The sequence below is a fragment of the Manis pentadactyla genome, chromosome 16 (genome assembly GCF_030020395.1).
Source record: "Manis pentadactyla isolate mManPen7 chromosome 16, mManPen7.hap1, whole genome shotgun sequence".
NCBI lineage: Eukaryota > Metazoa > Chordata > Mammalia > Pholidota > Manidae > Manis > Manis pentadactyla.
Genome location: NC_080034.1, coordinates 19679301 through 19706535, shown reverse-complemented (window position 1 = coordinate 19706535; position 27235 = coordinate 19679301). Strand labels below are relative to the sequence as shown.

General features: G+C 38.7%; 1 protein-coding gene across 20 annotated transcripts in view; it reads left to right on the top strand.

Annotated features, from left to right (window-relative positions):
• MLIP (muscular LMNA interacting protein) overlaps positions 1-27235 on the top strand; it is a 256856-nt gene that overhangs the window by 107733 nt on the left and 121888 nt on the right. For 12 of the 20 annotated variants that reach the window (XM_036916349.2, XM_036916342.2, XM_036916353.2 and 9 more), the window contains exons 2-4: positions 975-1130; positions 3981-4373; positions 23702-25273. In XM_036916349.2, coding sequence (XP_036772244.2) covers positions 975-1130; positions 3981-4373; positions 23702-25273 — 2121 coding nt within the window. The remainder of the gene's footprint in view (positions 1-974; positions 1131-3980; positions 4374-23701; positions 25274-27235) is intronic. The other 8 variants (XM_036916355.2, XM_036916354.2, XM_036916350.2 and 5 more) reach the window with 3 other exon arrangements.

Sequence of the window (27235 nt, the reverse complement as noted above, 5' to 3'; positions counted from 1 at the left end):
ATCTGTTGCTGTTGGCTTTCTGTCCTTGTCACTAAGCCTTGAGTCTTTTAAAACCAGAATTATCTATCTAAACTTCTAATGCGACCATGTTATTTCCCCATCTACAATACTTCAATGGTTCTCTGTTATCAATGGAACAAAATCCAAGCCTGATCTACGTACCAGTGCTGCTGTTTTCCAGGCTGGCTCTCATCTGGTTTCCTCTGCCTGGGGAATCCTTCTTTTCCTCTTCACTGGAACTTAGATTTCAGGTGTTGCTGCTGACAGAGCTTCCCAGGCTGGGTAGCAGGTACCCCTTGTTGCTTCTCCCTTAGTATTCTGTGTGTACCCTCTTGCTACCTGTGAGAGATCTATGGACTATTTCCTATTTACTGTTGTATTTGTAGCTTCAGAGAGCCTGCCACAGAGCAAATACTTAGCACAGTGTTTTTGAATGAAAGAAGAGAGAATGAAAAAGCAGGCATATCCTCAAGAGCAGGCATCGCTGTTCCAATGGCCAGCAAAACATACTTTCAGTTTTAAATCCATATCAGCTTTCTCATTAATGGTGGCTGTAGGAAGCTTCTTGTATGCTTGGTAATTATTAGTCAAATTGAACCTGATAACCCTGGGTTAAATGGATAAGAGCCAGTTTTGAAACAGACCAGATGCTGTGCTTGTGATGACTCCACTGACATCAAGATGCCCTGTAATATTCCAGCAGATCAACTAGCCAACCTACTGTTTTATTGCTGTCCCTTACAACAGGATCTTTCTGGGGTTGTATTGCTTTCACTGATAAATGGTATCATAAAAAAAGGGTCTGATACACAATGACTATTTTTATAGCTGCTGTCATTGGCAACCATACACACCATCACAGGACAATAGGCAATTTATCAAAATAAGTGAGATAAATATCATGGTTTGTAGAAAAGAAAGTCAAGATAAACTTCCAATAAGACTGAAAATCTTATTTATTACATGTCTCATAGGTCTCTTCTGGTGATTCTGAAGCCAAACCTCTGATCTTCACATTTGTCCCCACTGTCAGAAGACTACCAACCCACTCTCAGTTGGCTGATGCCTCTAAATTCCTTGTTAAAATTCCTGAGGAATCAAGTGATAAGAATCCAGAAACTGTAAATAGGGTAGGATTACTTTTATTCTCTTTTATATTAAGCAATTAACATTAAATTGTCCATAATAATAGCTTAGAAATTTGTATGAATGTTTATTTCCTCTGCTTAAGATGAGATGACTGTGAAATCTAAGGTTGACTTAAAATATAGCAATGTAATAGTTACCAAATCCCAGCTTCTCTCTAGTACATTATTCTCAACACTTCTGAGTTGATATTCTGTTATTTGCTATTCACATGACACATTCTGCCTTCTGGCACCTCACCTTCTCCCAAATGAATCTTAAAATAATAAAAACAAAATTAAAAATAAAAGTTTAAATTTACCTTGAAAGAAAATACAAGATGAAACCGTGAGGTGTTACTGTTTTACATGTAATAAATTAGCAACATTAAAAAAATGTAATACCCAATGTCAGGCAGTTGTAAAGATATTGGCATACTTACAGTTTGCTGCTAGTTTTGTGAATTTGTACGATTTTGGTGGAAAACCTTATCCCCAGTGATAAAATTGTTTATAACCTTTCAATAACCTAACTCTTGGAAATATATTTCAAGGAAAATGTGTAAATGAAGAAAATTGTTACATAGGGAAAAATAAAAACACCTTAATATCTAACAATCAGAAGTTAAGAATATGATAATCTATCACCTTGACAAAGTTATAATTATAGTGATTATGTAATTCTATGGAAAATGTTAACTTTATAATATTAAGTGACAAAATAGATTATAAAATCATATTTAAACCCTGACTACACCTATATAAGAAAAGACCAAGTTTGTTAATGAAATAAAAAAAAACCTGAAAGTGACTTCTGTCAGAAAATGATATTTTGAGTAAAAAAAATTCTCTTAAAACATTTTAGCAATATCTTATTATAAGTAAAATGGGACTGGGGGAGCTTTATGGTATTTTTGAGACACTGAAAGGGGATAAAATAGTCTTTCACTTTGTATGAAAATGTTTTAACTAGGGAGTAGTAACTATTTATGGTTTTGGGATTTTCAATACTACTATTTTATTTCAAAGACTATTAAGGCCAAATTATTTCAGAGAAATCCAGAGGACCACAATAGGCATTTCTGGGAAGTTTCTCTCTAACAGTGTTCAACTACACATAATATATTCATGGGCTCCTTTGTTATTAGGTGACTGTGTAAGCCTATAGATGGATGAATCAATAATCTTGGTTACAAATTCCCAAAATTTCCTAAGATGTTGATACTCACCTGCTGTTTGCAATGATAAACACACAACTACCTCTTTAAAAGAGTTAGGATTTTTTTTCCTATTTTTTAAACAGTTCAATATTATAATAGAACAGGGTATACTATCTCTTATTTATTTATATATTTAACAACTATTTACTGAACATACTATGTGCTTGGTGCTATGGATTCTGAGTCAACTCACATAAGTTACTATTAGGAAGGCAGACAATGAAACAGACAGAAGTGTATAATAGAATCCCAGGTAGTGATAAGTGCTGTAAAGAAACCCACATCAGACTAAAGGAATAGAGAATGATGGGCTGGGGAGGAAGGGAATTATTTGAGGTCATTAATAATATTTAATAATTATTAACCAGTAATTGCTACATTACAAAGTATATTATTACATATATTATGTGTTAATAATCCTTAATAATTATTTAGTAATTAATAATCATTAATAATGATTTAGAAACTAGTTCAATTTTTTGCCAAGTTTTTAGTTATTCTATAACTTTCCAAAACAGTCTCTCTGTCTTTGAACCTTTCTATTTTTAATTTAAATTTCTTTCCAATTTGGGTTTTTGTTCTCTATAGTATTATAATTTAATATGTGAAATGACCACTGTCAGAGAAATCCTAACCAGAGGCAATGGGAATTTCATCTTGACTATATCATCATCAACTAAAAAATGTGAAATATTTATATAAAATGAACTCCTCAGTTTAGTTGTATATAATCAATTATTTGACTTCTATTATCACACATATTAGTATGCATTAATTTGATCACCATAGTTGAAATTTAAGTTAGTTTATTTAGTGAATTTTTAAAATTTCTATTTTAAAGGAATTTTAGACCTAAAGGAAAGTTGCAAAGGAAAGAATAGTAACCATAGTGTGATTATCAAAGCCAAGAGGCATTGGGTCTTTCAAACACAATCTTAGTGTATACTGACGCTATAATTTTATAAAAAACATGTTTTGGAAACTTGATAAAGCTTACCCCTGGTCTTTTAAACCTTCTATATATTCACAGAAAACTGGATGGGGAAAGATTTAGAATTACAAACCCAAAATAAAATAGCAGTGAAAGATACTTTGTACTAAAAATATCAACTTTTTTTTTGGTGTCTTACTGAGTTCTTCCCAATTAGTTTGGATTGTTTTGTCTTAATATGTATGCGTTTTGTTCAGTTTTATTTTTCCTCTCAGATATTTGGGAGATGCATATTATTTTAGAAACTGTCTAAAATGGGATTTCCTTCCTTCTTTGGCTTATATAGAAAGTAAACCCTTGAACAATCCCCATTTGTTTCATGAATGTCTTCATGGAAAACGTTGCTGTTGTCTGTTCTTTCAAAAAAAATCATATCATGATTTATTTGAAACAGGTTAACTTATTGATTTTGATTCTGTGCCCTAAATTGTTTGGGCTTTGACCAAGACAAACAGGTGGGCTAGTAAATGTAAACCCTTAACTCCAATCCAATCTCTTCTACTAGGCTGATTTATATATATATATATTTTTAAACTCTTATCCTTGGAGATTATGAACAGGTTTAACTTTTAAGAATGCATGCAAAAAAAAAGGTGCATTTATCAAACCAATGGCAATGCTTTTATGTCTCTATATGTATTGCAGTCTAATTCCAGTGAGTACTTGACCTTGAATGCTGGGAGCCAACGGGAAAGAGACCGAGGGACAGTGATTTATCCTTCAGAGGTTGGTGGAAAGATTTCACAAGGAAGGGGAATTAAAACAAACAAACCCCAAGGAATGCAGCAAAGTGACCTCTTCAAAGCTGAGTATGTCTTCATTGTGGACTCTGAGGGGGAGGATGAAGCTACAAGCAGAAAAGTTGAACAAGGCCATCAAGGGGAAACGGGCACCACCGCTACCCGGCCCAAATCTCTAGCCATCTCCTCCAGCCTGGTGTCTGATGTGGTGCGTCCCAAAACCCGGGCCACAGACCTCCAGGCCCCACCACATCCTGCAATGCCTCATGGGATGGCCCCTCAGCAAAAGCACGGGCAGGTAGGTTTTTCTTTTTGAAATAAGAAAAACAAACTTGTTCACATACCCCTTGTCCTAAGCTGCCTGCAGAGGCCTTCCTGTTCAAGGCATATAAAACTTTAAGGAAAAAACGTTGTTAGATAACCAAATTCTGTGTTCATAAATCACCACAGTGTAAATACAGGTAATAATTCATAAGACAAAAAGGATCATACAGTCATACTGCGAACTGGCTGGTGGGAAAATGTAAAACATTTAGCTGGAGTGGATTTGGGAGAATATTATCTCTTCCCTTTGAACAACTCTTGGAGAAGGTTTGATATTGGGAGCTTCTTAGGAGAGGGTGCTTGGTGACTTGGGTGCTTCAAAAAGACTTCAGATATGAGAAAAATCCAGTGAGAAGATGTCAATTGGATATTAGATGTGGACACATTCCTTTTAAACCACTAAAAGAGTAGGAAAGGGGTACACTAGGAAATAAGTGTATAGAAAAATAATTCTTCCCTCTGGGTCTAAAGGAAAATATCTTTTGTGGTTTTGGAGGCCACTAGGGTGGAGCTGGCTCATTGAAAAGGGGGGAAAGACCCCACCCCAAAACTTAGCAGCAAGATTGAATGGTTCCTTTAAGGTAGAGAACCTGTGGTGCACTAGGGGAAGACTCATGTTTGTGGACGGCAGGAAACAAAGGTGGTGTGAAGGGAGGGATTTTGAAGAAGGAAAAATAAGATGTTGCCTTCAAGTGGGGAAAATGACTCTGATGACACATAGGTAGAAGGTCAGGAATGCAGAGGCTGGCTTTGGGCGTAGGAAGTGGACGTGGAGCTCTTGAGTGAGTCAGTAACAGGACGTTCTATTTGGGATCTGCCAGACCAGGCATTTGCGAATATCCCAAAGTAGTTGGGAGAACATTTTTATTGGTGAGTTAGCTGTTTGGTGCTTCAAGGACTTATGCAAAACTGTAGAATAGGGATCTTATTTTTGGTGCCACCCCATCTTTATTTTGGCAGCCTTCGCTGACCTCCTGATGCTGAATTTATATCACCTTCAAGCATTGAGCATCCTCATGCCATCGTTTGGTGATAGAAGACTCTCCCTGAGCTATCCCCCCTCCCAGGTTTACTGGACTAAAATGTTTATTTCTTCTTGAGGTTTATTCTCATCTAGTTATTCTAATCATATAATTAAATGCATAGGCTTAAACATTTCTCTCTTGCCTCAGGAAAGATGATGGAATAACTAAGTTGGAGACATAGGGTTTCCATAGTCAGGAGAAAGTAGTTTGATGTGGCCCCTTTGAAGAATATCTTGGAGGTGTGATGATACCAAATATAAATGAACAAAGCAAAATATCCTTAACAAAACAATTTTTGGATTTTTGACTGACTCTTTTACCCAATTGATAGGTTTATTCCCTTGAGTTGGCCATTGATTTTGTTTTCATATGACCAAATATATAGAGGTCAAACTACAGACTAGACATACACTTTGGAATCTGTTTTCCAAAATTGGTTATTTAGGAGTAGATTATAGTTTGTGTTATCAAAGCTCCTAATAAGAAGGTGAAGTTCAATCTAATTCATTAGTAATGGCTAAAAATTCTGATTGCCGCTAATGGAGGAATATTGGATCCTGAAATGTCTAGAAATTGCTATTGTTCCTGCTTCATTTCCTATAATAATCCATTTGAGTGCTGAATAGTAGATCATCTTGAAATAAAAATAAGAAGGCTGTTATCTGCAAATGTGAACTAAAGAGAAATGACCAGATCACCAAAGAAGGCATGCTGAGAAGTTTCACATAGTAGTAAAAAGCCTACAGAATATCCCATGATTGGGTTACTTATGCCAACAACAGTGGTTCAATCAGAAATGCAGTTAATTAAGTGAATGTCTGGTCTCTCTGGTAAAAATGAATCCATGTATAAAATTGCCTATATATTAGTGCTATCAGTTAGTCAGCAATAACTTATTAAGCTATTCCTAATAAGCATCTTTAGTTAGTCTGGCCTTCAACCTTTTCATAAATTAGCCTAGATGTCCTTTTCTACCCACTACTTGTGCCTCTCTTCTTCAGTTCTGAAGTATTACAGAAGTGCACGCTTCACACCTTTAGGTCCCTGAGTCCTTGGTTTAAGTGTGTAATGATTCTTTCTTCCCTAGACCCATCTCCATTTTGGCCCAGGCTGCTTGATAATCTAGGCTCAGCTCAACAGTACCTCTTCCTAAAGACATTCCCTTTGAAGATGAGGTAGTTTTCCTCCTCCTTATTTATCAGTTTCCTTAAAATTTTTGTAGCTTTTCTAGACAATCTCCTTTACATTTCCTTTTACTTTGTTGTAATAATCCATTTTATCTTTCTTCCTCATTAGACAAAACAACTTGAAGTCAAGGTCTGTCTCTTGTTTATTTCTGTATCCCTAAAACTTAGTACAGAGTCTTGCATATAGGTGAGGTTCAATAAGGTATATATAAAAAGGATAAATATTTAATAATTCACATAATTGAAGTCCTTGTTCAGATATTGACTCCTTCATAAAGTCAGCTTTGATTCCCTCAGTCAAAACAAACTCTCCCTCAATCCTGAGAGCTTTTTCTTGTACATCTTTTATAGCAATTATCCTGTTTCAGCATGTATTATAACTATTTAGCTTCATGCCACATCTCCGCTAGTGGATTATAAAATCCCTAAAGGTAAAGTTCATGTTAATTTCATTTGTATTAAACATTTGTTCCCTACATTGGTTACTATATTATCTTGAATATAGTCTGTATAAATATTGGGTTGAATATACTTACATTCCAAATGCTTTCTTTAAAGTTGCATGTTTACATAAAAGCACATTCGTTAAAAATCACAAAACAATTCTCAATCTTAAAATGTAAGTCAATAGTGAAAATTCTCTATAAAAGAAGCAATTGAACCAAAGACCTCTCAAAGAAAATTCAGGAAAAAAGAAATGTTTTTGAATGTGTAGTAAATGCTATCTTGTAGTAGATCTCTTGAATGGTGATGTAAAAGTCTAAGAGTTGTGACTTAGGGATAGAGTTAAAAGAGAGGTGAATATATACATGTAAACAGAACGGCTTGTCTGAAAGACCCATTATAAAGCCTGGAGCAGAGGCAGTGAGGGTGGGAATAAATGGGACTTACGGGGTAGAAATGAACTGGATTTGTTCATTGATAATATATGGAAAAAGTCAAGAATGAATGAAATTTATAACCAAGGAAATTGGATGAATGTTGATGTCATTAATTGAGGGATGAATAATAAGTCTTGCGAAGGGATAGGAAGAGATAATATAATAAATCATGCGTTTGAGATGCCTTGGTGGTACATATCATATTATCTAGAAAAGGAGCTGAAAGTATGAAGCTGAGACACAGGAGAGATGGGAGACTGGAGATATTTGCCACATAAGATGACGTGATGAGAGTGGTGGTATTTACTCCTGGAAAGAATGTAGAACAAGAGGACATAAGATACAGGCCAGGAAACAGCAAAATATAAAGGGGCCTGTCAAAGAAGAAAGGCCAGTGAAAGAGACTGAGAGGCAACCAGAGAAGTTGGAAAGAGGGGTTTCATGCAATGAATGAGAAAGGAATTTTAACAACAAAATAGTCTATAAACGAGGTTGAAATATTATATTACAAATAGAATGCAAGGAAAAATAAAATATAAAACAAAGCCAAATAGAGTAGGGGCTTCAAAGTCCTTTCAGTCTGGAAATTAGGCTGTTTTATGACCTTAATAGGGATAGAAATCAAGTTGAGGAATGGACAGGTGGTGAGGGAAGAGAGCATATGCACTGGAGAGCTGGTGTGGGAAGACACAAATGAGGCAAGTAGCTTACGGGCAGTGTTCCTCTGGGTAGTCACTTGAAATCATAAGCCTTAGTTTCCTTATTTGTAAAATGGGGTGAGGATATCAACCTTCTTTGTGAAGATTAAATGAGATAATATTTGTAATGTGCCTAGAGCAGTGCCTGGTCCATTGTAGGTGTTCAACACGTGACTTAACTGTATTTAAGTGGTTTGAGATGGCAGCATGTTTTGGACACAGGGTAAGGAACACATGAGGAGGGAGATGTTTTACACATTGGTTCAAACGTAGCTTGGGTATAAGAACTGAGGAGAGGATTTGGAAAAGAAGTCAGGAAAATTAGCTGGGATCAAATAAAGGAGGTTCTTACATAAAATCTGAGAAACTAGGACACTGGCACACATATTTATTAAGTACCTAGATTTTATGGATGCATGGAAAACATTACAGTAAATTATTTGGACTGAGCATTAGACATAAAAACCTTCCTTGTACCACGGGCCTCAATTTTATAATGAAATACCCTATTAATACTAGCACATTGTGTTAGATTAGTCTTCTATGTCTCTCTTACCCAGGCAGATTTGTGAGCCCAGCAATGACAAAAAAATCTCACTTTCTGGTCCCTATCACCTAACACAATGCCTGGGTAGGTGCTTAGAAACTGATGCGTGATTGAATGAATAATCTCCTTTTTACATGACTGTGTGATTTCAAGAGGGACTAGACATCCTTATACGAACTCTCCTAATGAACATCCCCAGCGAGAGAAAATGGTAAGAGAGTGGAGGAGAGCCCGGACCTGCCTCGTAGTGTGGCTGCTGCTCCATATTTCACCTATTGAAACAAATCATCCATAGCTTTTGGCCTTAGGGATGTAGAGATTATAGACTTTGAAAATAGCAGGGATGTTAAATTTCTGTGTTGGATTCCACTACCTGCTGGCAGGCCTAGCTTAGAAGGTGTGACTTGGTAGGAAAATATGTTTCCAGTCTGAGGCAAATAACCTCTGAAGCCAAAATCAGTCAAAGGGAGAAATAAAGTGGGAGAAACCCATTTATTGCTTACAAGCAGTCATCTGTTTCTGCTCACCCATGTCTCTTGTGACCCAGCTGCAGGAGGGGCTCACCAAACCTCTCTGGTCCAGGTGCATGCTCACTCTCCACCCCCTTTGTAATCCCCTATTAATTTAGAGACAGACTGCTTCTCTCCACCCTTGGAAACACCTATTGACATGGAGATGCACTAAGGCCAGGCGAGAGATTCTGGAAATACTGCAGTTTTACCCACAGAAGGCCACAAGTTGTTTCCGAAAAATGGCATGTTTATATTAAAATACCAAGAGGTGATCTGTACATGACCATCAGCTGGATGGCTTTCTAACTGCATACAGAGCACAGCGATGGCAAAGAAAACAAAGAGTCTGCTCTGCAAAAGTAGGTGACAGATGATTCAAGTAGTACCTCAGATTCTGGGTGGGCCTCTTTATGTAATTGCTTGAGGCAGTTGGGATGATTAAAAATTTAGAGGCCCTCATTCTTTTAGTTGATATGCATATCTCTGGCCAAGCAATTTTATTTTCTTTAACCACCCTTCTGTAGTGATCTTCCCATTGCCACCTTCTATTTGTCTTCTCACTTAGGGTGAGTATATGACTCATTAACCTTCTTTGTCACCTTCCATGGTGAGTTAGACTGGATACATTTAGAATTTGGGGGAACCAGTGGGAGGCCCCAGGTTCTGCTCTGCTGCTGATAGAATCCTGTGACCCCTAACTGATGGCCTCTTATTTCCTCTGAGTGAGATCTACTGTACCATTAGCCCAAGGAGCAGAGGAAATACCTTTATGGAAAATCAAGTTGCTTTGACAAATCCAGCAGAAAGATGATGGAGCCTTTTAAAAGGAGGCTCTCCGGACTTGTTGATGTCAGAAGTCAAATTATTTTCTTGCTTGTGAGGGAAAGGCTAAATTGTATGTCAGAGTCATTGTTCTCCCCTCCCCTGCTCATCCTTACTGCTCAGAGTCTAGACTGGAACAGAATGAAAGAGGACAGTCGCTGAGGGAGGTTAAGAGGCTTTCTTTAAGAAGACACCAGGTGACTGCTCCTTGACCTGTTCCTGCATCCACTAGACACTTTATTTCTTCATTCTGGCATGAAGGTAATATGCCAGCACCAGGAAGTAGGGGAATGAGCTTTAAAAGATGTAGTACCTGCCTTCAAGGAACTTGAAACCAGATGCACCAAAAAACAGTGACAATGAATGGTGACATGTTCCAGGAACAATGGGAAGTCTAGGGGAAGAACATAAACCATGTGGATCATCAGGAGGCTTCACATTGTATGATCTGAGTCTGGAAGGTGAGTAAAAGTTCTCTTGGCAGACAACCTGGGCATTTCAGACAGAGGGGGCAGCCGGGGAAGTACTGACATACAAGAAGAAGGTGAAAGAAGGGAAAGACTGTGAAGAGAACTCATCAAAAGACAGGAGGTAACCTAGGAGAGAGTGATGAAATAGAGGCCATAGATAAATCAGTTTTGAAACAAAGGAAGAGATTGGAAGTTAGATTCTATAGAGAAATCAGAAAAGATAAGGGATTCAAGAGCCTGTTGGGCTTAGGCAACAATAAGTCATAGTAGACACTGGTGATAACGGTTTTTATGGAAGAGTGGTGGGTAAAAGTTGTTTAAAAAGTCAGTGGGAAGTGTATTAGTTTTGTGTTGCTGCATAACTAATTACTGTAAGTATAGTGGCTTTAGAAAAATACCTGCTTATTTTCCCTGGGTTTCTGCAGGGCAGAATTTGGGGCACAGCTGAACTGGGTGCTCTGCACAGGGTCTCACAAGATGTCAGGTTGCAGACTCAACTGAGGCTATCTTAGGGAAGAAGGATCTGCTTCCAAGCAATCTCATGTTACTGGCAGAATGCATTTCCTTGAGGCTGTGGAATTCATGGCAGCTTGCTTCTTAAAGCTGAAAGAGAGAGAGAGAGTCTCTGCTACTTTGATTGCCAACCTTTGACCCTCCTTTAAAGAACTCACTTAATTAGGTCATGCCTACACAGGATAATCTTGGGTTTCATTACTTAAAGTCACATGATTAGGGACTTGAATTACATATGCAAAATCCCTCCACTTTTGCCCCAGGTTCTATTTTTTTTTTTTTTTTTGTAGATAATTATTTTTTATTGAAGGGTAGTTGACACACAGTATTACATTACATTAGTTTCAGGTGTACAACATAGTGATTCAACATTTATATACATGATAATTCTAGGTACCAGCTATCACCATACCAAGTTGTTACAATATTTTGACTATATTCCTTATGCTATATATTACATCCCGGTTACTTATTTATTTTACAATTGGAAGTGTGTACTTTTTTTTTGTGAGGACATCTCTCATATTTATTGATCAAATGGTTGTTAACAACAATAAAATTCTGTATAGGGGAGTCAATGCTCAATGCACAATCATTAATCCACCCCAAGCCTAATTTTCGTCAGTCCCCAATCTTCTGAGGCATAACAAACAAGTTCTTACATGGAGAACAAATTCTTACATAGTGAATAAGTTACATGGTGAACAGTACAAGGGCAGTCATCACAGAAATTTTCGGTTTTGCTCATGCATTATGAACTATAAACAGTCAGTTCAAATATGAATACTCATTTGATTTTTATACTTGATTTATATGTGGTTACCACATTTCTCTCTTTATTATTATTATTTTTAATAAAATGCTGAAGTGGTAGGTAGATACAAGATAAAGATAGAAAACATAGTTTAGTGTTGTAAGAGAGCAAATGTAGATGATCAGGTGTGTGCCTGTAGACTATGTGTTAATCCAAGCTAGACAAGGGCAATGAAACATCCACGTATGCAGAAGATTTCTCTCAGAACAGGGGGGCTGAGGTTCTAAGCCTCACCTCTGTTGATCCCCAATTTCTCACCTGATGGCCCCCCTGCGACTGTGCCTGTCTTAGGTTGTTCCTCCCTTGAGGAATCTTACCCATCTCTGGCTAACCAGTCATCTTCCGGGGCCATACAGGGAAATGCAAAGTTGGTAAGTGAGAGAGAAGCCTTATTGTTTGAAATGGTTAGCTTTTTATTTCTTTGCATATTTATGCCCTGTAGCTTCTATGCCCAGCATTTGTCTTGAGGTATCTTTACCACTTGGAAGAATTATGATACTCGGTAAATTTGATATGACGCACGAATTCTACTAGAGGGTTGTAATTAGGAAGGAAGAAGAAAAGCTGTAGAAGTAGCAGGCGGAAGAAAACATGGGAAGATTGATTATTTCTTTGATATATCTTCTTGTAGAGTAACTTCAGCATGTATAGGTTTTAAGCTACTACTTAAATTGCGCACACACATTAACATAATAGGAGTATAGTTACCTAACCGAAGCATACCTGTAATTACCAGCCATCTCCAGTGAAACCAAGAAAACCAGTTAGGCACCTTAGGCATTTGTGAAAACTTATCTATGATATGGTGGATATTGTCCAACGGAACTAGAAGAGTCTGAGAGAAATCAGACAAATTAAAACAACCCATTCCTGGGGAATGTTCACATACCTTATGTTCTTTTAACAGTAAATAGTCTGTAGTTGTAAGATTTTGGAGTGCTACAATTTGCACTTCTCCTAATTCTTGGTTGAGTTCCAACAGTATAGATCCAGTCAAATTTGTTTTACTGTATGCACAGGCCAGCTTAGATATCTCCTTCTTCATTCCCATGGCAAGTCCAGGAACTGGTGGGATGAGTGCATCTACAGCTGTAGCAGTGCGTGGATCTTTGTTGAGGTTTTTTGCTGATCATCTCCTGGCATGAGTCTTCCAGAGAGTGCTGATGTTGGAAGTTCTTTTTCATATCGTATCTTAGTTCATTTTTGGGGTAGCCAAATTAGGCTTTGATCCTCTGTATAAACACAAACAGACCCTTTGCCTACACTTTTATATGCCCTTTATACCCTTGTGTAGAACTCATTGGAGGTTACCCCACAGGAACTGCCTTTTTTTTTGGTATCACTAATCTATACTTACATGACAAATATTATGTTTACTAGGCTCTCCCCTATACCAGGACCCCCTATAAACCCCTTTACAGTCACTGTCCATCAGCATAGCAAAATTTTGTAGAATCACTACTTGCCTTCTCTGTGTTGTACAGCCCTCCCTTTTCTCCTACCCCCCCATGCATGTTAATCTTAATACCCCCCTACTTCTCCCCCCCTTATCCCTCCCTACCCACCCATCCTTCCCAGTCCCTTTCCCTTTGATACCTACCTGTTAGTCCATTCTTGAGTTCTGTGATTCTGCTGCTGTTTTGTTCCTTCAGTTTTTCCTTTGTTCTTATATTCCACAGATAAGTGAAATCATTTGGTATTTCTCTTTCTGCACTTGGCTTGTTTCACTGAGCATAATACCCTCCAGCTCCATCCATGTTGCTGCAAATGGTAGGATTTGCCCTTTTCTTATGGCTGAGTAGTATTCCATTGTGTATATGTACCACATCTTCTTTATCCATTCATCTATCGATGGACATTTAGGTTGCTTCCAATTCTTGGCTATTGTAAATAGTGCTGCAATAAACATAGGGGTGCATCTGTCTTTCTCAACCTTGATTGCTGTGTTCTTAGGGTAAATTCCTAGGAGTTTAATTCCTGGGTCAAATGGTAAGTCTGTTTTGAGCATTTTGATGTACCTCCATACTGCTTTCCACAATGGTTGAACTAACTTACATTCCCACCAGCAGTGTAGGAGGGTTCCCCTTTCTCCACAGCCTCGCCAACATTTGTTGTTGTTTGTCTTTTGGATGGCAGCCATCCTTACTGGTGTGAGGTGATACCTCATTGTAGTTTTAATTTGCATTTCTCTGATAATTAGCGATGTGGAGCATCTTTTCATGTGTCTGTTGGCCATCTGTATTTCTTTTTTGGAGAACTGTGTGTTCAGTTCCTCTGCCCATTTTTTAATTGGGTTATTCGTTTTTTGTTTGTTGAGGCGTGTGAGCTCCTTATATATTCTGGACGTCAAGCCTTTATCGGATGTGTCATTTTCAAATATATTCTCCCATACTGTAGGGATCCTTCTTGTTCTATTGATGGTGTCTTTTGCTGTACAGAAGCTTTTCAGCTTAATATAGTCCCACTTACTCATTTTTGCTGTTGTTTTCCTTGCCCGGGGAGATATGTTCAAGAAGAGGTCACTCATGTTTATGTCTAAGAGGTTTTTGCCTATGTTTTCTTCCAAGAGTTTAATGGTTTCATGGCTTACATTCAGGTCTTTGATCCATTTTGAGTTTACTTTTGTATATGGGGTTAGACAATGGTCCAGTTTCATTCTCCTACATGTAGCTGTCCAGTTTTGCCAGCACCACCTGTTGAAGAGACTGTCATTTCGCCATTGTATGTCCATGGCTCCTTTATCAAATATTAATTGACCATATATGTCTGGGTTAATGTCTGGATTCTCTAGTCTGTTCCATTGGTCTGTGGCTCTGCTCTTGTGCCAGTACCAAATTGTCTTGATTTCTATGGCTTTATAGTAGAGCTTGAAGTTGGGGAGTGAGATCCCCCCTACTTTATTCTTCTTTCTCAGGATTGCTTTGGCTATTCGGGGTCTTTGGTGTTTCCATATGAATTTTTGAATTATTTGTTCCTGTCATTGAAGAATGTTGCTGGTAGTTTCATAGGGATTGCATCAAATCTGTATATTGCTTTGGGCAGGATGGCCATTTTGACGATATTAATTCTTCCTAGCCACGAGCATGGGATGAGTTTCCATCTGTTAGTGTCCCCTTTAATTTCTCTTAAGAGTGACTTGTAGTTTTCAGAGTATAAGTCTTTCACTTCTTTGGTTAGGTTTATTCCTAGGTATTTTATTTTTTTTGATGCAATTGTGAATGGAGTTGTTTTCCTGATTTCTCTTTCTGTTGGTTCATTGTTAGTATATAGGAAAGCCACAGATTTCTGTGTGTTGATTTTGTATCCTGCAACTTTGCTGTATTCCGATATCAGTTCTAGTAGTTTTGGGGTGGAGTCTTTAGGGTTTTTTATGTACAGTATCATGTCATCTGCAAATAGTGACAGTTTAACTTCTTTACCAATCTGGATTCCTTGTATTTTTTTTTTTTGTCTGATTGCCGTGGCTAGGACCTCCAGTACTATGTTAAATAACAGTGAGGAAAGTGGGCATCCCTGTCTAGTTCCCCATCTCAGAGGAAATGCTTTCAGCTTCTTGCTGTTCAATATAATGTTGGCTGTGGGTTTATCATAGATGGCCTTTATTATGTTGAGATACTTACCCTCTATTCCCATTTTGCTGTGAGTTTTTATCATGAATGGATGTTGAACTTTGTCAAATGCTTTTTCAGCATCTATGGAGATGATCATGTGGTTTTTGTCTTTCTTTTTGTTAATGTGGTGGATGATGTTGATGGACTTTCGAATGTTGTACCATCCTTGCATCCCTGGGATGAATCCCACTTGGTCATAGTGTATGATCCTTTTGATGTATTTTTGAATTCGGTTTGCTAATATTTTGTTGAGTATTTTTGCATCTACGTTCATCAGGGATATTGGTCTGTAGTTTTCTTTTTTGGTGGTGTCTTTGCCTGGTTTTGGTATTAGCATGATGTTAGCTTCATAGAATGAGTTTGGGAGTATCCCCTCCTCCTCAATTTTTTGGAAAACTCTAAGGAGAATGGGTATTATGTCTTCCCTGTATGTCTGATAAAGTTCTGAGGTAAATCCATCTGTCCTGGGGGTTTTGTTCTTTGGTAGTTTTTTGATTACTGCTTCAATTTTGTTGCTGGTAATTGGTCTGTTTAGATTTTCTGTTTCTTTCTGGGTCAGTCTTGGAAGGTTGTATTTTTCTAGGAAGTTGTCCATTTCTTCTAGGTTTCCCAGCTTGTTAGCATATAGGTTTTCATAGTATTCTCTAATAATTCTTTGTTTTTCTGTGGGGTCCATCGTGATTTTTCCTTTCTCGTTTCTGATACTGTTGATTTGTGTTGACTCTCTTTTCTTCTTAATAAGTCTGGCTAGAGGCTTATCTATTTTGTTTATTTTCTCGAAGAACCAGCTCTTGGTTTCATTGATTTTTGCTATTGTTTTATTCTTCTCAATTTTATTTATTTCTTCTCTGATCCTTATTATGTCCCTCCTTCTGCTGACCTTAGGCCTCATTTGTTCTTCTTTTTCCAATTTTGATAATTGTGACATTAGACCATTCATTTGGGATTGTTCTTCCTTTTTTAAATAGGCCTGGATTGCTATATTCTTTCCTCTTAAGACTGCTTTTGCTGTGTTCCACAGAAGTTGGGGCTTAGTGTTGTTGTTGTCATTTGTTTCCATATATTGCTGGATCTGCCTTTTGATTTGGTCATTGATCCATTGATTATTTAGGAGCGTGTTGTTAAGCCTCCATGTGTTTGTGAGCCTCTTTGCTTTCTTTGTACAGTTTATTTCTAGTTTTATGCCTTTGTGGTCTGAAAAGTTGGTTGGTAGGATTTCAATCTTTTGGAATTTTCTGAGGCTCTTTTTGTGTCCTAGTATGTGGTCTATTCTGGAGAATGTTCCATGTGCACTTGAGAAGAATGTATATTCTGTTGCTTTTGGATGTAGAGTTCTATAGATGTCTATTAGGTCCATCTGCTCTACTGTGTTGTTCAGTGCTTCTGTGTCCTTACTTATTTTCTGCCCGGTGGATCTATCCTTTGGAGTGAGTGGTGTGTTGAAGTCTCCTAGAATGAATGCATTGCAGTCTATTTCCCCCTTTAGTTCTGTTAGTATTTGTTTCACATATGCTGGTGCTCCTGTGTTGGGTGCATATATATTTAGAATGGTTATATCCTCTTGTTGGACTGAGCCCTTTATCATTATGTAGTGTCCTTCTTTATCTCTTGTTACTTTCTTTGTTTTGAAGTCTATTTTGTCTGATATTAGTACTGCAACCCCTGCTTTCTTCTTGCTGTTGTTGGCTTGAAATATGTTTTTCCATCCCTTGACTTTTAGTCTGTACATGTCTTTGGGTTTGAGGTGAGTTTCTTGTAAGCAGCATATAGATGGATCTTGCTTTTTTATCCATTCTATTGCTCTGTGTCTTTTGATTGGTGCATTCTGCCCATTAACATTTAGGGTGACTATTGAAATATATGTACTTATTGCCATTGCAGGCTTTAAATTCGTGGTTACCAAAGGTTCAAGGTTAGCCTCTTTAGTATCTTACTGCCTAACTTAGCTCGCTTATTGAGCTGTTATATACACTGTCTGGAGATTCTTTTCTTCTCTCCCTTCTTATTCCTCCTCCTCGATTCTTCATATGTTGGGTGTTTTCTGCTGTGCTCTTTCTAGGAGTGCTCCCATCTAGAGCAGTCCCTGTAAGATGTCCTGTAGAGGTGGTTTGTGGGAAGCAAATTCCCTCAGCTTTTGTTTGTCTGGGAATTGTTTAATCCCACCGTCATATTTGAATGATAGTCGTGCTGGATACAGTATCCTTGGTTCAAGGCCCTTCTGTTTTATTGTATTAAATATATCATGCCATTCTCTTCTGGCCTGTAGGGTTTCTTTCGAGAAGTCTGATGTTAGCCTGATGGGTTTTCCTTTATAGGTGACCTTTTTCTCTCTAGCTGCCTTTAAAACTCTTTCTTTGTCCTTGATCTTTGCCATTTTAATTATTATGTGTCTTGGTGTTGTCCTCCTTGGATCCTTTCTGTTGGGCGTTCTGTGTATTTCCGTGGTCTGTTCGATTATTTCCTCCCCCAGTTTGGGGAAGTTTTTAGCAATTATTTCTTCTAAGATACTTTCCATCTCTTTTCCTCTCTCTTCTTCTTCTGGAACCCCTATAATACAGATATTGTTCCTTTTGGATTGGTCACATAGTTCTCTTAATATTGTTTCATTCCTGGAGATCCTTTTATCTCTCTCTATGTCAGCTTCTATGCGTTCCTGTTCTCTGGTTTCAATTCCATCAATGGCCTCTTGCATCCTATCCATTCTGCTTATAAACCCTTCCAGAGTTTGTTTCATTTCTGCAATCTCCTTTCTGGAATCTGTGATCTCCCTCCGGACTTCATCCCGTATCTCTTGCATATTTCTCTGCATCTCTGTCAGCATGTTTATGATTCTTATTTTGAATTCTTTGTCAGGAAGACTGGTTAGGTCTGTCTCCTTCTCTGGTGTTGTCTCTGTGATCTTTGTCTGCCTGTAGCTTTGCCTTTTCATGGTGATAGTTACAGTTTGCAGAGCTGAGATGAGTGACGGCTGGAAGAACTTCCCTTCTTGTTGGTTTGTGTCCCTCCTGTCCTGGAAGAACAGCGACCTCTAGTGGCTTGTGCTGGGCAGCTGCGTGCAGACAGGGTTTCTGCTTCCTGCCCGGCTGCTAAGGAGTTAATCTCCGCTGTTGCTGTGGGCGTGGCCTGGCTCGGGCAGCTACTCCAAAGTGGTGGAGTCACGTTAGAGGGGGAGCGGCTGGGAGGCTATTTATCTCCATAAGGGGCCTCCCTGCTCCCTGCAGCGCAGGGGTTAGAGTGCGCAGAGATCCCCGAATTCCCTACCTCTGGATTAAGTGTCCCGCCCTGCCCCTTTAAGACTTCCAAAAAGCACCCGCCAAAACAAAACAACGACGACAAAAAAAAAAAAAATGTGGCCGCTTGTTTTTCTTTATTCTCCGGTGCCAGCCTCAGGCATCTGCTCACTGGTCTTGCTGCCCTGTTTCCCTAGTATTGGGGTCCCTATCCCTTTAAGACTTCCAAAAGTGCTCGCCAAATCAAAACAGCAAAAAAAAAAAAAAAAAAAAATTGGTTGCTCGCTTTTCTTTTGTCCTCCAGCACCCAGCCTCCAGTGCCCGCTCACTGTTCTTGATGCCCTGTTTTCCTAGTATCCAGGGCCCCCTGCGCACGCACTGTGTCTGCGCTCTGGCCCGGATGGCTGGGGCTGGGTGTTCGGCAGTCCTGGGCTCCGTCTCCCTCCCGCTCTGCCTGCTCTTCTCCCGCTGGGAGCTGGGGGGAGGGGCGCTCGGCTCCCGCCGGGGCCGGGGCTTGTATCTTTCCCTCTTCGCAAGGCGCTGGGTTCTCTCAGGTGTGTATGTGGTCTGGATATTGTCCTGTGTCCTCTGGTCTTTATTCTAGGAAGAGTTGTCTTTTTTATATTTTCATAGATATATGTGATTTTGGGAGGAGATTTCCGCTGCTCTACTCATGTCGCCATCTTACGATCCCTCCTGCCCCAGGTTCTTTTAGTTGGAAGCAAGTCACACTTTCTGCTCATCCTCAAGAGGAGGGGATTATCAAAGGGTGGGACTTTTTGGGAAGTCACTTTAGGGCGTATTGGCCACAAGCGGTAAGGAAGTCAATACAGTGATTGTAAAGTACAGATGAGAAGTAAACAACATGGGCCTGTAATTCTGGGAAATAGCTGAGTCTACAAAGATCTTGGTGCACCTGTGTGTGTTTGTTTTCATCAGTTAGCTTTTGCTGCATGTCAAACCATGCCAGATACAGTTTTTCAAGTGGCAACCATTCATTTAGCTCAAAAATCTGCATGTCGACCATTTACTGTGTTTAGCTGGTGGTTCTACAGATCGGGGTCAGGTTCAGCTCATCTTTGCTGTGGTTTACTTATGAGTCTGCAGATGGCTAACTGGGTGGGCTGGTGGCTGCTTAGCTGTCTGAGGGCTGCTTAGCCGAGATGGGGTCCTGCATCCTCCAGTGGACTCACCTGGGCTCCTTCCCATCATGGTGATGTTTTGCCCTCCATGAATGGGTGGGCTCCAAAGCACAAGGCTTTTCAAGCCACTGCCTCCTCTCTTACATTTGCTAATGTCCCACTGGCCAATATAAGGTGTATGACTGGTTGAGATTTGAGGGGTGAAGGAAAGGACTTTGACTTTTCAATGAAAATAGTAGAGAATTGTGGGCATTTTTACAATATTCTACATAATATTTATTATTATGGTCTAAAGACTGGAAGGATTCTCTGCTTTATATTTATGTTAGGATGAGAGAGATAGTAAAAAAGAAAAAGGATGGATATGGGTGATAACTGATGAGATGAGATCCCTTGAGAAGGCAAGGGCTGTGGTGATTCTGAGTACATGGTGAAAATTTGCCTTTTAAGAAGTGAAAAGTCATCATTTTTCTTTATAAAAAAGGAAAGAGAGTAAAGGTAGATCTAAAAATATTTGATTTTCCTGGCAATCTCAACTTTCCTTGGAGAAAAGGAATCTAGGTCATTTGCTGAGTACAATTAGGAAAGAGGAGGGAAAAGGATTTGTGGAGAGTGTTAACTCTCTGGAAGGTCTGTTGTTCAAAACAGGATAGGCAGTTGAGGCCGAAATAAAAGAAAAAGAAACAATCAACAAAAAAAGTAAGAGATGCATGGCCCAGCTGAGATTATAGACCTCAAATTTATGATGATAGCAATCTACAGTGCCTTACTCAGCCTGTATGTGGGTTGGAGAAACTGCCTCCTCTGCATAGGTACAGGAAGAGTTCAGCTCCATCTCAATTGGTGCCCTTGTCCAGGACAAGTTCATAAACCAAGCGAAGTGGCCCTGCTTTGTTAACAGAGCTTTGTTAATTGTTAATTTTTTTTAATAGTGGCTTTAAGTAGACTAGGTCCAGGAGCATAATGGCAGTGGTGGGATTGATGTAAGAATGAAGAATTGCCAAGTGGGTTGGTAAGAGGAAAACTAGAATGTTTGTAATGCTGACAAGAAGGCTGAGATTGAACAAAGTATTTCTAAAACCCCAAATGCAAAATAGGAGGGATGACAGGGTGGTAAGAGGGGGCTTCTGTCATGAAGGAAAGATTTTTAGTTCATGGTGTACATGGAGAAAGTAATGATGACATCTTGAGCATAGGTGTACTTTTATTTAGATTTTAAAAGGTCAATCTCAGGTTAAATGGGGTACAACTAGTGGTAGGAAGACCAGAAAGGTTATTTGAATTGTTCAGGTAATAAAGGCTGATAATTTGCTTAGTGACATTATGACTGTTTATTGGTAAGGAGAAGACTGGTTAATAGTAAGTTTGGGGCGCCAAGCTGCTGTAATGTAATGATTGTAAGTGAGGACAAAGGGGGATCTAGAGTTTCTGCCTTGCATGGCTGTATAGATTGAGGAGAAACAGCACAGTTATGTGGAAGAACATCTGGTGCTATCCAATCTGAGGAAATATTCAGAACGTTAAGTAGGCAGATCGATCACTTTGGCTTTTATTCAGATGCTTTGGATTCCCATAGACACATTTGGAAAAACTGAATATATACAGGAGCAGTTAATTTTAGACTGACTAAAATTACAAGGCAGTTGTACAACAGAGATTGGTTGTTAAAAAACTGATGCCTGCTGTTATATAGGATCCAAGGGTGGATTTATGAATAAGATCATCTACCTGATGAGAGCAGTACCTTGCAAGTATCCTCCATTACTGAGATCATTGTGAATGTATTGCAGAGTTCAGGACAGTCTTTCTAGAAGTGAGTTTTGAGAATGGCTTTGGAGGAAGTGTGGTAAGGGAACTCAGCGGATCTGAAGAGTGCTGGAGATTGGGGAACAGCTCAAGAGTAGCTCTAGAGAGGTGTTTGAAGCAAAGCAATCAACAGAGATCAGGAAAAATAAATGATGAAAAAGGCAGAGAGCAGGCTCTGGGGAGAGGGAATTAGATCATCAATAACAATCCTAGAAAATGCAACAAGGGGTTATTAATGGGAGAGGATGAAGCGATGGAAATAATTTGTAAAAATCAATAGAAAAGTTTATTTTCACCACCAAGGGATTTACAGGGAAGAGATAAAATGAAGGACCTATTCTGAGCCACTTGACTGGACATTTAAGAGGTATCCATTCTTTCTCTCTATGTAAAATTATTCATATCTTTTCCCCCTCTTTTTTTTTTAACTTATTAATGAGAGGAACTCAGGAAAATAAATCTTTTTCATTAAAAAATGCATTCCTCACTTCTGGGAATTTTACAAAAATGTGCAACATTCTTAGTATATTTTAGGATAATATCAGGATATATTTGCAAATTAGAAACAAATATATATTCAGATATTGAATATGAAAATATAAGAAAACTATATTTAGGTTAATATCAACAAAATAAATATTCTTAGACTTTTCAGTCTTTCTCTTAGAATTCTTCAATGATCACTTATTAAAATCTACACATGTGAATTTACACATGAAAAGAAAGGAAACTGATTAGGAAAAATATTTTTCATAAGCTAAAACTCCTCTATTTGGGACTCTGTTTTCACTCAATAAAATTCTGAGTTCTATTTAATAAAATATAACATAATGTAGTAAAATGTTTGGTAATTAGAAGCCATAGTCTTGAGGAATTTGGAGGGAACAGTCTTTTCCTGTGAATGAGAACTGTCAAAAATGATGGCCCTTTAATTTTAACATGATAATTTGGTGGATAGTCAGAATGAGTTAGTAATTTGTCATATAAACTGAAGTCTTTGGGAAACATAACTGAAAAGGTAGTAGGATTTTTGTGGCTGTTGGTATAATTTACAAAATTCTTTACTAAAAACTATGGCATAACATGCAGACACCCTGCACAGTTTTGAATTTTTAAAATTTCTTCTGTGGAAAGAGATACTGATTAGAAATAATTAGAGAAGACCCTTTAATTATGACTAATCTCATGAATCATATAAACACTGGCTAAGCATGAGTGTTTCTAAGTAAAACTTGTGTGAAGGGATTGTTAAGTTTTCTTTTGCAAGTTGATTGAATTCTGCTTGATTTTCAGTTATCCATGATTTTTGGATATTCTGGGTTATGCCAATGTATTTAAATACTATTTATGTGGCAGGAATTCTGTGCCAAAAATACACATGTGAATTTACACATAAAAAGAAAGGAAACTAATTAGGGAAAGTATTTTTCATAAGCTGAAACTCCTCTATTTTGGACTCTGTTTTCACTCTCTCAATTTATATTGATATTGGGTGCTATATCTTTTTAATTCTGGGCATTTTTTTTCAAGTTCACAATATGTAGTTCAAGTTTTAAGAATTTGAAACTCTTGAAATGTGTAATCTTTTTAAGGATTGTAGTCATTATTATTATATTATGGTTTATATTCTTACAATGGAAGAAAATCAATTTCATTTTCCAAAGTGAATTTTGAAATTGATATTCATGGTTATTTAAATCTTTTCAAATCACACAATTCCAAATTAAGATAGCTATTTTAGATTTTGTCAGTGAATTATTTTCCTAATGGGCACATGCAAATACAATTTTATATTGGATGTTCATGCTGGGGGAATAAATGAGAAAATATATAATACTTCACAGTATTTCTATTTTATTTCAAATTTAAAGCAGTAAATGCCTCATTAGCAAAACAGAATTTCTTCCATTTTTATGGAGGTTTAAGGTGCCTCCTTCTGTGTAAACTAGTAGGACTGTTTGCATAAATACGCAAGTGACAAGAATATTTTGATAATTTCACACATAACGTCCCATTACAATCTGTCTGTTTCTCTTTCCTCCAGTCAACTTCTTCTCCCACTACCTCTGAGCAGCTTGCCTGTAAACCACCTGCTTTCTCCTTTGTTTCTCCAACTAATCAGAGAACACCACCTGACCCAGGTAACCTCGAAGGAGCCTCTGTCCTAGAGGAGTTCCACACTAGGAGGCTGGATGTCAGTGGGGCCCTGGTGGAAGAAACAACTACGTATTTTCAAACTGCTGCTCGCTCTTCACCCTGTTTTGCATCGAAGGGCACCTCATCGACGTTACAGTTTCCCCACCCCACTCGGTTATCAGGTTCTCATTTATCCAGTCCAAGTGCAGCAGATAAAAAACCTGGACTGAGCTCTGAAGTTCCGAAGAAGACGACAGCTTTCACGTCGCATGTCCTTAGCCCCAGAGAAAGCCCAAGCGCCACTTCTCCTCCGTCCTCCAGTGCTTCTCTCAAGTCAAATGCAGCCTCATACATACCAGTCCGTATCGTCACGCACTCACTCTCTCCAAGTCCCAAACCATTCAGCTCCTCTTTCCACGGCTCGTCTTCCAGTGTGTGTAGCCAAGTGTCCTCTAGTGGAAGCCCCTCCAAGCCCAGGGTAAAATCCTCGGCCCCCTCCCGTCTCTCCCTTCTCACTGCCATCCTCAAGTCAGACCCTTCTCACCGGAGACCCTTCTCCCCGGCATCCTGTCCCACGTTCTCTCCCAACTCCCTGGCTTCTTCTACACTCACACTTGATCAAAAAGTGAAACAAACCCCACCCACGCCTAAAAAATCTCTCTCCAGTTGCTCGCTGAGAGCAGGGTCCCCAGAGCAAAGGGAACAGCAGGTCTCAGAACTTAGCCGGCAATCCTTCCGCTTACCTTTGCCCGCCAAATCTGCCCCCCTTGCTCAGGCACCCCCCCTGTCTCCCACAAAACATGCCAGGGGCAGCCTGGTTTCTTCGAATGTGGAGAGAGCATCACCAGCCACTTTGAAGAGCAATGCGGTGCTCTCCCCGCCGCAGACCAGTACCCTGAGCCCCACAGGTCTTCCTCCTGTTCCACCAAGCTTATCTCCCCTTTCTTCGAAGGGCAAACAGGATGCTGACCTCAGGGGTCCAGAAAAGCCCAGACACATGTATACACCTCCTTCGATGTCAGCCTCCTCTGCATTAGCTTCTGCATCTCCTCCCACTAACCAAAAAGCCACACTCTCCTCTCCAGAGAAATGTTTCCGTCCTTCTCCAGCTCTTTCAAAGCTGATAAACCGATCCCAGAGAGCCTCACCCCAGCCGTCTGACCAGGGGCAGAACCCTGCAGCAGCTCTTTCACCCCAAGGCTCCACTGCAAGCTCTGCCTCTTTTCCCACATTGGGGTCCTCCTCTCTCCCTCATGCTTACCTGCCCACCCAGGCACTGCCCCTTAGTCCCTCGGCACTGCACCCAAGCGGTAGCCGTGGTGCCTTGCCTTCAAGACTTGGGAAATCTGAAAGCTCAGTGCCCGACCATTGGTCATCTGTTTCCACCCCATCACCTCCCGTCTCTCTAACAAGAACCAAGGAGCTGATTTCACCTTGTGCATTGTCCATGTCAACAGGCCCTGAAAATAAGAAGCCCAAGGTATTTCTTTTTCTGTGCACGTTGCATGGTGCATGCTTATTTTAAAATATGAAAGAATTTTCCATGGGAAAAAGTCTGTAATTGTGATATTCATTCTCCTCCTACAAGGAGGTGGAGAAGTTGGGGGGGCTAAGATTTGGTATATTTGAATGTGGAGATGAATTATAATCTGTCTAAAATTGTGTGTGGTTCTGTAAAACTTTGTGCAAATCCGCCTCTTATGGTAACTGCTTATATATGGCTCCATGGGCAAATTTTCAGGCATGATTATGAGTTATATCAATGATCGCAAAGATGGAATTTCAAGCAGCTAGTTGAGATTTGGGGATATGATACATTTCTAATTAAATGGACCCTATCATCCATCAAAATATTCTATGCTAATAGAATAGTAGACAGGATTAGTGTAAACTGGAATATTATCTTAGATCTAGGCCGATAGTGTTACCAAGCCAGTTTGAAAACTTCCTATTTCCTTTGATGGCATTTGTTTATTATTATCAATTGTCCTTTGCCTTTCACCAGGTTGATTACTTTATTGCTTCCCATACCTCAAACTAAATCAATATGGATTTAGTTGTGTACTTGTAGAGTAAAAGGGAATAGAAATTTTATATGAAAATTATTTGATTTATTATGAACACTAAATACTTAGTGATTATGTAATATAGAAAGGTTGGACATAGAATTAAGAGAGGATAAACATTGGCTTTTAAATGCTCTGAAGCAATGAAATGAAAAAAACCTGGCATTTATTTTAATATGAGGGGGGAAACAGTTGAAGGAGTGGCCCATAGACTTCATTTCTCCTGGTGGAAGGCAGCTTTGCTGTAGAGCATGCCAACTTCCAATCTCTGCTCAAATAATTTAGGATGTGGACCTTGCACACCTGGAATTTGGTCATTATTATCCAAATGAAGTAAAATAGAAAAAGTGCCTATATTAGAAGGAGATTGGGATTTTCAGTTCACGTCATCAAAACAACACAATTTTAGAGTTTGCAGGTTCCATAGAGATTCTGTAAGGGTTTGGAAGATGAATTTAAGATGAGAAAGAGAAAAAAACCCATATGATCTTAATGATGTTACAATACAATTCAATTTAAAAAACATCCATAAACCAGTTCCTGTATGCCCACCACTATACTAGCTTTTCTGTGGTATGTGTGTGTGTATGTGTGAGTGTGTTTAAGGAAAGGAAGAGACAATTTTTTTTGTCTTAATAAATTATATCCTGCAGAAAAAAATATACAATAATGTAGAGAAATTATATAGATTTATTTTAGAATTTTAAAATCGAAATATAGTTAATAAATGATATATTGGTTTCAGATGTGCAATATAGTGATTCAACAATTATATACTCTATTAAATGCTCACCACGATAGGTGTAGTTACCATCTGTCACCATATAAAGATGTTACAATATTACTGGCTATATTCCCTGTGCTGTACTTCCATCTCTGTGACCAATTTATTTTATAATTTGAAGTCACTGCCCATTAATCCCCTTAACGTATTTCACCCATCCCCCTGCTCCATTCCCCTATGGTAACTACCAGCCTGTTGCCTGTATTTAAGAGTCTATTTCTGTTTTGTTTATTCTGTTTTTTAGATTCCGCATATGAGTGAAATCATACGGTATTTGTCTTTCTCTGTCTGACTTATTTCACATACTATTTAGTTATTAAATCTGCAGTTAAGCTAGAAAATAGGTATGAGGCACTATTAACATAGTGTAATAGAGATACATAGTTGTTCACTGAACTCAATATATTAGAAATATTATAGGATATGACTAGTGAGGGAAATTATAAATGTCAGGCCTGTCAGAAATGTTTAGGATTTAGCTTAATGAGGAGGAAACGAGTTGGCATTTCAACTGGTTTAAATGGTAAACAACCTGACCAAATACACAGAAAATGGTCCCAGAGGAGTATATGTGATGACATGGAAATGTTTT